We start from the raw sequence: 14,213 nt of genomic DNA on the forward strand, positions 1-14,213 counted from the left end.
ACTGACCACAATGCCCCGCAGTTTGGGTTTGTTTGTTTTTAATAATTTACTTATTCTTATCTTATGTGCATTGGTGTTTTACCTGCATGTATGTCTATGTAAGGCTGCCAGATCTTGGAGTTTAAGACAGTTGTGAGCTGCCATATGGGTGTTTGGAACTGAACCCAGGTCCTCTGGAAAAACAACCAGTGCTCTTAACCTCTGAGCTGTCTTTCTAGTTCTGCCCAGCAGTTTTTTATACGCAGAATTCTGAAGGGTTCATATCATAGATTGGCTTTATGTAATTACATGGAATGGATGATGCTAACTATACTGTGATTCTGTAAGATTTAAACTATGTTGTCAGGGGCTGACATCATTTAACTAAACTGTAGTACATTAAATTTGTGTATATCAAACCATTGAAAGCAAAGCTACCTCTACAGGAAAGTGCAAACAATAATATATAGTCATCTCTGAGTTAGGACAGCTGTCAATATTCTGATATATATATATATATATCTTAAGTGTTTTAATAAAAGAAATAAAACATTAAACATAATACATAAAGTTGAAATTCTGCTTTATCTACCAGCTCCAATTCTTTCCCTTTCATAACTTGCCACAAACCAATATCATTGTAAATAAAAGAATACTTTTATGCCCCACATATTATATATATAAGCAATTTCAATGAGAAATATGTAGTATTTGTGGGTATGCTCTTTAGTTTGTGCTATAATTTTCTTTTTTGTTTATTTTAGTTTTCCTTTAACTCTTATGGTCTTATTTCTTTTGAGAATTAACCAAAGTATTGTGCTCTACCCCACATAGAAAAAGCCTTGCTTTTCTGTTACGTTCTATTTCATTTAATTAGTGAAGATAAAAAAAAAAAACCTGAAACTTATATTGAGGTGGAATGATGACCTTGCTATCTCCATGGAAACAGCCTGAGCCCACAGATACTGTTATGTGTGGTGTCATATTTATGTTTTCCTGATCTATTTAACCACCTTCTTATCTTGTTTGTCCTCCAGATTTATTCAGGAGATTGAACATGCCATGGGACTTGGCCCTGCCAAACAGTGTCCCCTTCGAGAGTTTCTCACCATGTACATCAAAAACATCTTCCTTAATCAGGTCTTGGCTGAGATCAACAAGGAGATTGAAGGAGTCACCAAAACAGCAGACCCCTTGAAGATCCTAGCTAATGCAGACACCATGAAGGTTCTTGGGGTGCAGAGGCCTCTCCTACAGGTAGGAAGAAGAAAAGAAATTATTTTCCTAATTTTTTAAAATGCGTTTTTTTTCTCTGTGTGTGTGTGTCTGTATACCACATATGTGCCTGGTGCCTGTGGAGACCAGAAGAAGGTGCTGGATCTCCTGAAACAAGTGATTGTAGCTACATGACTGGGTGCTAGGAATCTAGCCCAGGTCCCCTGGAAGGTCAGCCAGTGTTCTTAGTCACTGAACTATCTCTCCAGCCCCAAAATTACTGTTTTTAATCACTATTTTCTTATGACTTGGCAAGAGTCATAATTTTAGAAAAGAAGAAGATTTGCCGTCTGGTTCTGTATTCAACAGGGACAAAACAAAAGAAAATAAATTAAATAGACACTAGGGAAATTTAGTTCTGATGCAGTTTGGATAAGGGAAATTCCCAAGATCGTGAAGGGAATAAAAGAGTTTTGCTTTAACTGTGGGGGATGGTGAGTCTCATTGATATTCCGGCAATGCTTCTCTGCTTGTCTGGAATCTGTCCTTGAGAGAATTGTTTCTCCACTGCTGAATGCCTCCCAGAGTAGGAAGGATTATCAGGAAGGACACTTGTTACCCTGTGTAACCTCAGCTACCAGCAGGAAGCCAGTTCTCCAAACCAGTTTTAGGTAGTTAGTGTAAGTAACTTGACTAGTTCAGAGAGTCTGAACCAGTAAACTGGCTGTTAAAAGTCAGATCATTTAATTCAAGTAATGATCTTGTTAATAGTGAACATTTTCTTTGACGATATGGTCTCTGGGCATTAGAAATTGACAATAGATGTTTTTGTTTCATAGGCCTATGGTAGATATTTTAGCTTATGACGTGATAATAAATAGAAAATTAAAAAATCATGAGTCTGAATTATGGATATACTTTCACAATTACATTAATCTTGCTTTAAGAAGAACAGTAAGAAGGGTGTGGAGGCTCACACAATTGATTCCAGCAGAGGCAGGTGGATCTCTAGTGGTTTTGAGACCAGCCTGGTTCACGTGGTGAGTTTCAGACCATCCAGGGGCTACATACTGAGACTCTGTCTCAAGAAAAGAACACTGAACACAGCGCATTGTTCCATAAATTACACAGTATGAGGGGCTCCAGGTGAGGAAGACTTGAGCTCTCCAACAGAGCTGTTTACATGGGCGGGTTATATTTGCTTCCGTCAGCTCTTTGGCTGTGCTACCTAACTAGGTAAGTCTGTGTCCATTAGAATTTAGAGACATGCTATAACTCAGCAGAGTGTCTAGTTTCACACAAACTCTCCATAATTAAGAGATGAATGAGAAGCATCATAAGGAAAGTTGCTCATGCATACTGTTTGTTCTCAATGAGGGGGCTGCACTAAGTTTGGTATAAAGAGAGGGGGTGTCAAAACTGTGTTCACTGTTCACTGTCCCCACTGGGGTGCTGTTTCACTGATGAAGACCTCCCCGAATCTTAGTGAGTACCCACATCAACTGGAAGATTTTTCAGGCTGCTACCTAACCAGGTTCCCTTTTCTGATTTTCCTTATTTCTTCCCTTTCTCTTCCCCATGTATTTTCAATGCTGAGGTCAGTACTACTGAGGCCATCCTGCCAAGTGGCTTCTGATTGGGTTATTCTGGGAGGGATCACCAATAGGAACCCAAAGGTAGAGAAGAAAGAGGCTATTGTTTCTTCCTCCCTACTTGAGGTGCTGAAGCTTCCTCAATAGCTGTAGCTCCTGCTCTCTCTGGGCTCTGACAACAGTTTCTTCTTCTCACTCCTTGATTTCCTCTTTCTGCTCTTAGTAGTCTCTGTATACTCAACATCCCTAGTTCCTATTCTCAACCCTTACCATATTTCTGTAAGTTATCTCTTCATTAATATTTCTTCATTTGAATTACTTGAGTGGAGCACTTTATTTCATGATCCAAAACCAAAATTTCCACTGACCATTTCTTTCATATTTTCTGCATGTGTGCTTGCTTGATTGCTTTCTGTCTTGTTTTAACTTCAAATTGAACCCAGGACTTTGTAAATGCAAGGCCAGCATTCTATTATTGAGCTGTACCCCCAAGCCCAACATTGGGTTTTTCCTTCTCAACATTTAGCACATATATAGGTACTACTTTTGCTAACTTGTCTTCTACCATTTCCCACTAGGAGGTAAGTTCCTAAAGCCTAGCACACTGTTGGCAGCAGGAAGTACTTGTGCATGTTACCAAATGCATATGTGCATAGATGATCAACAGGTGATTAACAGATGAATAAACTCAATGGATAAATTCAAAATGGGAAAAAATGAGAAACAGTGACTATGATTTGCCTGATCATGAGTTGCTTTTCCATCAGGAACCCACCCAGTGGTCTAGTCTCCTGAAATGCCATGCTCTATGAGAAAATGAACAGCTTTATCATATATTATGTCCTGGGTTTAAGGGAAGGATGGGGAGAGCACACTACACTATCAAGTAAATCTGTGAGCTAGAGAGTTGCCTTATTAAACATGATTATTTTGCCGGGCGGTGGTGGCGCACGCCTTTAATCCCAGCACTTGGGAGGCAGAGGCAGGTGGATCTCTGTGAGTTCGAGACCAGCCTGGTCTACAAGAGCTAGTTACAGGACAGGCTCCAAAACCACAGAGAAACCCTGTCTCGAAAAACCAAAAAAAAAAAAAAAAACAAAAAAAAAAAAACAAAAAAAAAAAAACATGATTATTTTGAGCTTATGTAGCCAATCACATTGAGACTCATAGTCTGGCTCATATTGGGCCATACACTGCCAGCTAAATGTCACCTCAGGTCACTCTCCAACTTGTCACAGTCATTTTGTATTAGTAGCTCTCTTTTGTCCTATAAATCAATTACTGCAGTCTGAGCTAGGTACAGACTCTACCTAGTCTCCTTTTTACCTTATCAAGACGTAATTACACATAAGTGAGTAAATCTTAAGACCAAAGCCTTTCTAATTAGTAACCTCCAAGGTTGTGCTCAGAGCCAAAATGCCGACTTTGTTATATGGCTGTAGTCTTGACTTCTTTTGTGCATTAAAACTGTAGTTTTGGAGATGCAAAGTTCTGAGGGGTATGGTCATTAAATCTGTCTACTGTTCTCTGAGATACAAGGTTTCCATCCTGAAAAATTCTCTTTCTTTGTAATATGCTAAAATTTAAGGGTTTCTTAAAGGTATCTTTATGACTACTTTATATTTTTATTTCTAGCTAATTATAGGTGGCTAATCTGAGAAAAAGTGGCAAGTAGGTCTTAAACCTATTAACTGATAATGTAAGATATACTCCAAAGGGAGCTGGGGGCCATGTGTAAGAGACGCAGGTGGGGACAGTGCTCAGTTGCTAAATGACTGCCGTCAGGTCACAGAGGCAAGCAGAGCATGTGCTCTTCCCCTGAGGCAGCAGCCGTGTCATTTGTCATCAGCCCGGTTGGGTTTTCCAGGGAGAGGAAGGACAGTTGTCTAAGTGCTGCTTTCATTCATTTGATGATGGACAGATGAAATACATGAAGGCCTATGAGGAGAACCTCACGTCTGTCTTTGCTTCCCGCAACATGGCTTCTAAGCAGCCCAGGCATCTTGTCATGAGGAGTGCCAACATGCACTTGCAGTAATGATTTTACTTTCTGCGGCAAATTCCATGGAGGGAAGAAAGGGAGTTAATAAGAAGAGAAAGAGCAAGCCCCACTTTCTGCAGTGAGAGCGATGGCCTTCAAATGACACAGCACTGCAGAAAAGAAGCAGTGACAGAAGTAATATCAGTACTGATAGCAGTCAGCACATTAGCAATGTTGATAGGGGCCAGACTCTCCTCTGAGTGCTTTGCATCAACTGGCTTATAGATGCTTTGATTGTATGACAAGAGCATCTTTGATGGTCTTATGAATAGAAACTGAAAACAGTTGAATTAAATTACCTACCAAGAGTCTTGTGGCTGGCAATGGCTCAGCCAGTTTATACCGAAGAAGTCTAGTCCTGAGCCCTGTGTTCTACAGCGGTTTGCAGATCATAATCTGAGGATTATGCTTATCTGCAGGCTACCTGCTACTCTTGTGTCACTAGACACAGATTTGAGAGTGTGCCTTTAGACACTAATTTCTCCTTAGTACTTTGACATTGTCTATGAATCTAATATATTGGAACCTATATCTTACATATTTCTGGGTTTTGAATTTATTTTTCTGGTAACTCATTTTTATTGCATCTCATAAAAGCGTATATTCGCAACAGATTGTGGGAATACCAGGCTGTTGCCATAGTTAGAGGAGCGTTGCTCCAGATCCTTTACTGTCCCACACTGCCTCCCAGGGAGTGAAGGAAAGGACCATCTGCTTCAGTCCTAACACATCTACAACAGAGTATGGGAACTGGTTACTATTGGTTCTCGCTAAAATCTCTAGTTCCAGAATAGATCTAGAACAACTAAAATGTCTAATAATATTTATATAAATATTCTTATATTTTTATTTATTTATGTGAATGTGCACACACACACCATGATGCATGTGTGGAGATCAGAGGACCGCTTGTCAATATTTAATAAATGGATGTGTGAATGAGTAGATGAACATGATGCTTTCCTTACTACTCAGATGTATGTGACTCTGTTTTTCCCTCATGACACAAAATTCCTGATGTTGAGTTTCAGAACCTACACATTGCTAAGTTAGAATGTTACGGTTCTCTTACCTCTGGTGTTCCAATGTAAGGGCAGAATTGGGCATGACTCATGTGGCCTTTTGAGAGGTTTCCTTTTACATTACTTTTTCGACAAAATTGCCTCTCTTTTGCAGTGTTAAGCTTATTGAATCAAGCTGTACTAAGGAAGTCTCTTAGGAAAAATTTCTCATTTCTCTTAAGCCACATTTTGGATCTGGAGCTTTGAAGCTCTGTGCTCAGCATTCTGACAGGGCATTAGTTTGTTTGAGGTGGACATTGAGGTGGTCCATAGACTTTCAGTCTATAGTGTGGTAGTTTGAATGCAATTGTCCCTCATAAACTCAGGGAGTGGCATTGTTAGGAGGTGTGGCCTTGTTGGAGGAAGTGTGTCACTGTGGGGTTTGGCTTACAGGTTTCATATATGTTCAATAAAACCATGCCCAGTGTCTCACTTCACTTCTTGCTGTCTGTTGATCAAGATATAGAATTCTAAGCTCCTTTTCTAACACCATGTCTGTCTGTATGTCCCCATGTTCCACTGTGATGATAATGGGCTAAACCTCTGAAACTGTAAGCTTCCCAATTAAATGTTTTTCCTATAAGACTTGCCAATAGAAACCCCTAACTAAGGCTGGGCAGTGGTGGTGCACGGCTTTAATTCTAGCACTCAGGAGGCAGAGGCAGGTGGATCTCTGAATTCGAGGCCAGCCTGGTCTACAGAGCTGGTTCCAGGACAGTTAGGGCTATTACACCGAGAAAACCTGTCTCAAAAAACCTGGGGGGGGGGGCGACCCTAACTAAGACACATAGACATATAGAAAGAGATTGAACACTCTGGTTGACTTTATTTCTCACATGGATTGTCATTTGGTAATTTACATATCCTTTGATGTTTCCATGTTTTTTTCTTTATTTTTTTAAGTGACAGTACCAATAGTTTGTATTTTTTATTCCTCGCCCATGAAACTATTGCATGGGCAACTATCTGATCAGTGATCCACTGAAGTTTTCTTTTCTACCCTATTGGTGAATCTTCCCTATTGTCGCTAGCTGGAGAGCTGCCTGCAGACAGGGGCATCAGACCTCTGACTCAGCCTGCGCTTGTATGCTGTCACCATCTGACACGTCTGTGTATTTGTGTTAGTGAAGCAATGCCCTAGCCTAGTACAACATAACATGTGACTCATAGCCTGTAGTGTTGGCATCACCTGGGAACTTGTGAGAACTAGATTCCCGAACTCCAGACCTGGATTGACATACCCCTGCATGGTCTTCAATGTAATCTGAAGTCGAAGAAGCGCTCTTGTAGTGTATTCCTGGCCAGCTCAAGGGCACGGAATTCCAGGATCTAATGCTGTGAGTATTTAACTTTGTGGTGAGCAACTATAGTCACATTAAAAAGTATTCTACATTGTTTCATGCTGACCCAGACATTGCAAAAACAATATTTGCCATGGTGGCAGAAGCTGTTTCCTAGTCTAGCACATTGCAGAATTTTGCAGAGTGCTTTCCCAAGACAGGAGCCCACGTTTTCTGGCTCAGGAAGAGCCATGTGAGACAGAGGCAGCTTCCCTAATGTTCCAGGCTCAAATTTCCTGTCACTAGAGAAGCGAACATAAGCTGTATGGGTAAGAGCACGCCGTCTTGAAACAGTTAAAGCGTATTCCATTTCTCTCACTGCCCTAGCATTTGCCAGAGTCACTTGTGAGAAGTGACATAGCTACAGTCTGCCTGCAAACACCACACTCACACCTCCTCCTCAGCCAGCCACACTTCCCACTTCCACCTGCCGGCCTAGATGAGCTGTTCTCAGGAACACGACCTGTTGAAGTCACCCAGGAAGCTTCCTAAAAAGCATCACTGCCCACACTCTGTCAGTTGGCCAGGAGTGAGGGACTCCCAGCAAGATACCCAGATGATCCCAGCATTCAGCCAGAATTGGTGCCACTTCTCTGAAGACTGCTGCTTTGAATCAGTTATTTCTCTGACAGGGAAAACCTGAAATTATTGCTCAGACATTAATCTGATCTGGTCTGTAACAGAGTACTCAGTTTTATGTTGAGAAGCAAGCTTTATGCATAAGCTTTGGAATCACATACAAGCGCATTCCAGCCACATTTGATAGCTTCTTCTTTGTGACCAAATTATTTTGCATCTATTTATCTATTTTTTCCTCTGGAAACTATAACTTTTGGGCCTAGGAACAGGGTAATGGCTAAGTGGATAATGACTATAGAACATACCTTCTTCTCCTTGTTCCTACCACGGGTCTTAGCGTAGAGAGCTCTAATACAGTGCCTACCTAACCTGATAGCAAGCAAGAGCAGATGCTATAGCTGCACCATTTACCTGTTCCTGGAGCCCCTCTGCTGGTTAGAGAAAATCAGTAGTGGCATGTGGTATTTATGACTCTTAGAGACACTGGATTGGTTTCCTAGGGATACCAAAGCAAGTTAACACAGTGTTGATGGCTTAAAACAAAAGTTTATTCTGTGAGGCCAGCAAGTTGGCTCGGTGGGTAAGGATGTTTGCTACCAAGCCTGATAACTTGAGTTCCACCTCTAGAACCCAAAGGAGAGAAGTGATTCTTGCAAGTTGTCCTTGGCCCTCTATACAAGCTCTGTAGTGCACATACGCACTAAATAAATAGTTTAAAGTTTTAAATGGTTTACTCTGTCACTTTTATAGATTCCAGAAGCTGCAATTCCTTGAAGGCTATAGAGGGGACCCTCTCTAGAGACTGTTGCTGTTCTTGCTCTAGAAACCTAACTCCAGTCTCCTCCTCTTTAACATAGCATTTTCCCTGCCTCCATTTGTCATTTGTCTGGTCTGACTTTCAGTGTCCTTATGCCTGCCATAATCTTGTATGCTTCCATTCCAAGCTTTAACATCATCTGCAAAGAACCTGTTTCCATGTTGGGTCACATTCTGAAGTTCCATGTTGAAAATATGGACTGGGAAGCATACAGATCACTCCTCTACCCATCCATGGAAAACAGCATGCAAGTATTGCTGTTAAAGCAACTACCCAGGATAGTCTAAATTACAGGAGTCAACAAGGTTCCAAAGGGAAGTTATTGATAGGTGGGTAGTTGCAGGAATCCCAGTCAAGCTGTAGTGGACAGAGCTGCTTACGTACAGTTGTTTGCTAGAGATAATTACTGACACCCAAACTTATTATCTTCCTAGCTAGGCCAAAGCACTGTCAGTAACCTTTTCTGTTTTCCCAAGGACAGCAGCAATAGCATATTGTTTTCCTCAGATCACATTATGTCAATATGAAGAATACTGCCTTTGAGTGGCATTTGCATCACAGCCAGTTGCTGCTGTTCTACTATTCCACTCTCCGGTACAGAATAGATTCAGCTTTAATAGACTAATAGATTAGTCCCATTTAAGATCTGCTGGAAGTCATCATGAAAATCATTAAGTTGAAAAAAGAGCTGATCAATTGATATTCCCCTCCTCAAGCTCTTAGAGAGGGTTCTAATGTACTTCACTGTGAAAAACTAGTCCAAAAAAAAAAAAAAACTTCTTGGGATCCAATATCATTCTTTGGTATACATCTATACTTAAAGAAACACTAACCACTTTGTTTTCTGTGAATTGTATTCCTAATTTTTATTTGTTCACTAGTAATGCTGATTGGCCTTTTCATAGCAAGCCGAAGCCTCAATTAACCAGCAACTCATGACTATTTGAGACTTTATGCTGGGAAATGGAGTACTAGAAAGTATTGTTCTTGTCTTTATTTGGATTGTCACCATAGCTTCAAAGAGTCACCTGTGTACTTCTGTTGATGATGGAGACTCACAGCTTTACTGCCTTCACCTGTGTTCTCGTTTCATTTTTAATCCGGTTGTGCTTTTTCTGTGGTGTTATTCCCATTGCTGGTTTAGATATTTTTAACTATCATGTAATTTCTGTTGTGATTCTTCAGAACTATCTTAGGAAGTAATTGCTACTAAGTTTCCTCCTGGTACAGTGGGAAAAGCATGGCATGCATGAGTATGGTTTCCCTAAGAGTGACAAGTCCATAGAATGCCATCTCTGTAGGATGAGAAGGATCCTTGCCCAAGCTACCATAAGCCAAGGAAGGAGGGAAGTGCAGTGGGTATGACATGTCCAGCAGGGCTTCAGAAAGAGTCCACACACTGAGACATTTCACAAAAGGCAGTATTGTTACACTTAACCACATAATCCCTTCATTCTGATAAATGTCAGTGAGATTCCTGTAGAAATATGCTCTCATAAATGAAAGGCCTCATTTATTGTGCTAGCTGCTTTTCTCTCTCTGTTAGTAAATACCTGAAGGAAGCAACTTGAGAGGGGATGGGTGGACTTTGGCCCATGACAAGAGTCCATAATGGTGAGGAAGGCACAGTGGGGTTGCGGGCCTTTTAGTTTAGCATTTGGAAACAGCAGGACTAGATGCGAGGCCTACCTCTCACCCTCAAAGTTTGTCCCTGTAAGCCCTATGACTACCAGGCGTGATCCAGGTCAGAAAGGTTTCATGACCTCATAGACCATCAAACCAGCTGCTGGGGACATTTCCATTCCCCATAGCTCTAATCTATTCCAGTGTTTCGTGGGTTTTTTATACACGATTAAACCATCACCATGACAATTTGACAATCAACTATTGTTTGAATATTTTATAAAAAATGTTAAGGACCTAAAAGCTCAAAACATGTCTCCTAAATACCCATATACTTCCTAGCCAAAATTCTACCATTATCATTATCCTATATTGGCTTTGTAGCATAGGTGAACCTGCACATTCTTACTCCTCTTCAGCTATGCCCGAAATTCATCCCTGACCACTTACTGTTGACATGGTGCTACTCACAGGACATTAGAAATGGGAGTGTCTAGGTGCCACAGTGAGGGAGGCCATAGCTGTTTTCTTTGGAATACTTGATTGCTAGAAGTAGTTGTCCAAAATTTACTTTAAATATTGCCACGGAACATGAATTGACTCACTCAGATTAGTTTGTAAGTAGGATTTTTGTCAGTATCACACAATAAGGGAACTATTTTTTTTATCAGCATTAATGAAGAAGGCTGTGGCTGAATGAGAAATGATTTTTATGTACAGGCAAACCAAGCACACTATATAAGCAACTTCACTATTTATAAATATCTTAAAGTTTTAGTCTCATCTCTGAAGGTTAAAAGAATAGATTCTTGTCTAGTTTTCCTAGTAAAGTTTTTGGTTATTTGATCTTCTTTAAGAATCTTCCTGCAAAGTGAGAAGAAAAAATAACTACTATATTTAAACTAACTTCTATTGAGTGTAGATAGTTAAGCTTTTGGAGTAATACAAAGGGGCTAGAAGCAAACATTAATTATTGGGTTTTTTTCTCTATTTTCTGCCACAAATATATTTATTTAGCCCAGTATATTTTATAAGGACTCTTAATTATCTCACATTTTTGTTTTATTATTTTATTTTATTATTTATTAGGTCATAGGGTAGCTTACAAATAGAGGTGAAAACAGAACAAGCTGGAGGCTTTCGTCTTGAGGAAGTCTGAACGGGAAAGTAATTGCAGCCAGTGACACTTGCCTACCAGCTTTTCTCAGTGCTCCACGAGGCTGTTTGAAAATGACATCGATATAGGGGTAAGCCCTAGGCTTTAAGCTGGGACTCTGAATTTACTTTCTGTCATGAGTAACAGTAGGCGCGCTGATGGCCAGCTTAGTTTGTCACCCAGACTGCTCCATGTATCAGGCCACATTGGAGATAAATATTTTGAAACATTGAGTGGCTGCTGTCCATTTTGATGATTCCTCAACCCACTATTTTGGGGATAAGCGGAGAGAAGGTAATGACTTTTGACAGATCTGCTGACAGGGACTGAACCACATTAACACTCTGTCACTCAGATCTTTAGAGGGCTACCTTTGCCTGAAATATATTTGACTTTATGTGCTAGCAAAGGCATCTTCAGATTTATTTCTTTTCCTTAAATGTTAGAGAAGGGGAAGAGCATCTCATGAGCAGACACAGGAAGAGAGAAAGGCTGGCTCGACTGCCCAAGCAAATGATAGTTATCATTCTTAGGAGGGAATTGCTGACCCAGCAGGATTGCTGGTAGGAGCCAGATGAGTATAGTAGGAGAACTGCTGTACCTGGGGAATTTTTGAGGTTCTTATCCTAAGTAACTTTTGCCCTGTCTATATGTTGCCATTCTAAGTGACCTTTCTAGTGAGAAAGTGAAGAGAAAGAACAAGACTATCTCAGCCTGGAAGTTAAAGACTAACCGTTCAAGGAAAGCAGCTGTTTTTCTTCATGCTTTGCAAGGTTCCTGCAATGCTCAACTTATCTGCATTTAATCTTAGTGTGGGCATGTACAGTGGCCTGGGGAAAGCTGGTATACTGCCTGTGACAAGAATGGCAGGGTTCAGTCACGTAATTCCCCTGCGTTAAAATGCTGTTGAAACGAAATGGAGATATGTATTAAACCCTTGCTCTGTGCTGAACATATGATCTCATCTCTGAATGTCATGGGACAAGGTGAATTAGGGATATAAGTCTGTTAATTAGAGCATCTGAGTCTGTCACACCCACAAATCCAGGCGGAGTAGAGGACAGTTCATAATGAATACCTACCAACTATGATGGCCCAGAAGCCAAGCACACTGTATGTGCTAAGGAGATGCACTGGGGACTTTATGTGCAGATATGGAGCAGACAGGAGAAAGTGTACCACCTGTCCCATTGGGACTCAAGATTCTGAGTGATGTCTGAGGACAAACTGAATGAGCTGCAGAAGTGGAAGGAGAATGAGAAACAAGGTTTAACAAAGTAACTTGCCCCTGGCCATCTGGGGCTTCCAGCAGACCTGTTTCCTGTTGCTGTCTAACAGGGAAACATGAAAGGTTTTAAAGAACTTAGTGTTCTTTGGTACTCAGTGGGTGGCCCTTTAAAGAAGAATGCCACTTGCTGATACAGTAAAGGACAAAGAGCTGGTGTCCCAGAGGCAACTGATGTAGGGACCTCCTCATACCCTAGGACAGGAGACTGTCTCCTGTGAATGTTTTGTTTTTCTCTAGACTGAAGCCTTCAACAATGACCTCACAACTGCTTGAGATAGGTGACTTCAATGTTTGAGGTCATTCTTTTGATTGATTGTCATAATTGGCCAAACGAACCCAACAAACTATTTTCCTGGAATAAATATTACACTCAAATCTGTCAGAGTTTTGTTCCCATGCCACAAAAGCCTCAACGGGGTAGAGATCACATCTGCACCCACAGGAGTAGCTATCAACTACAGCACATCCATATTTGTTGAAACAGTAAGCTGTACGTTTCTCATTCATTCTTTTTAGACACACACAAACTCTGCTGATTGGAAATCTTGCTCTGGGGAGTAGACAACCCACAACTAGCTCATTAACAGGTTGTCTATGTGTTTGTGTCCTTTTTGGACTGTGAATATTAGAAATAGAGTCTTTTGAGAAGAAAAATTCATCGAGGCTTCTATTTGGTCTCTCTCTCTTTTTCTTCCCCATTTTTATCTTCTTTTACCTTCATGGTTACAGCTATTCCCATGATGGATAGTCCTATCTGTAGAACCCAGAATACCATGAGTATTCACTTGCAAATATGTATAAATTCAAATTCAGATAACTGCACTTAAATGAGCCATTCTCTACCTCTGCTTATTGGGTGCACAGCACTTTTCTTTGCCTGGTTTCAACTAAAAGAGCTTAATTGCTTTCCCCCCTTTTATTCCATGAAGCATTTCTGAATTTGTTGTCCTCTTGGCTGTTCCAAGGTCAAGGCTGCCTATCAGGTACCTGCAGAAGTGCTCTAATGACCTTGTTTGCTGGTTGCCAGTGGCTTCCAAAGCTTTACCAGCCTGAGCGTAGGGGCTGGGCCATTTGCTAGCTTCTTGAACCAAAGTACCCATTTCTTTCATCCTTTCACATTTTGCTGTAGACCAGTAGAAATCTTTAACACATAGTAGGTACACACTGAATGAATAAAATGGAATTGCCAGCAGCTTTGTCAAAGGGTGTACAAAAACAAACTTACATTGTTTGCCAAGGGGAGCAGCATTATGTTTTAAACTAAACTTTCCTTTTAGATTTTTAATTTCTTTCATTTACAGAAAAGTTGCAAGGGCAGTATAACAGGTCTCTAATGATCATGACAGTTTATATTTTTATTTTATTTTTTCTTTTTTAAATTAGTTTTTAAATTCTTACTTAACTATATATTAGTACACTGAGCATATTCCGCCCAACCTCCTCCCCTTGCCTATTCTTGTCCCCCTGTTGGTTCACTTTCATCCCTTAGATCCTTCTTCCATGTCATATCTGCGTGCATGAT

The 14,213-nt window shown here is 40.6% G+C and overlaps 1 protein-coding gene across 1 annotated transcript in view; it reads left to right on the forward strand.

Moving 5' to 3' along the window:
- Positions 1-14,213, forward strand: part of Exoc4 (exocyst complex component 4) — a 714,919-nt gene that overhangs the window by 491,025 nt on the left and 209,681 nt on the right. The window contains exon 11 of the mRNA XM_041675392.1: positions 1,017-1,236. Within this exon, the coding sequence (XP_041531326.1) occupies positions 1,017-1,236 (220 nt within the window). The remainder of the gene's footprint in view (positions 1-1,016; positions 1,237-14,213) is intronic.

The sequence above is a fragment of the Microtus oregoni genome, unplaced genomic scaffold (genome assembly GCF_018167655.1).
Source record: "Microtus oregoni isolate MIOR12 unplaced genomic scaffold, Mior012 000026F_ref0000081, whole genome shotgun sequence".
Classification (NCBI taxonomy): domain Eukaryota; kingdom Metazoa; phylum Chordata; class Mammalia; order Rodentia; family Cricetidae; genus Microtus; species Microtus oregoni.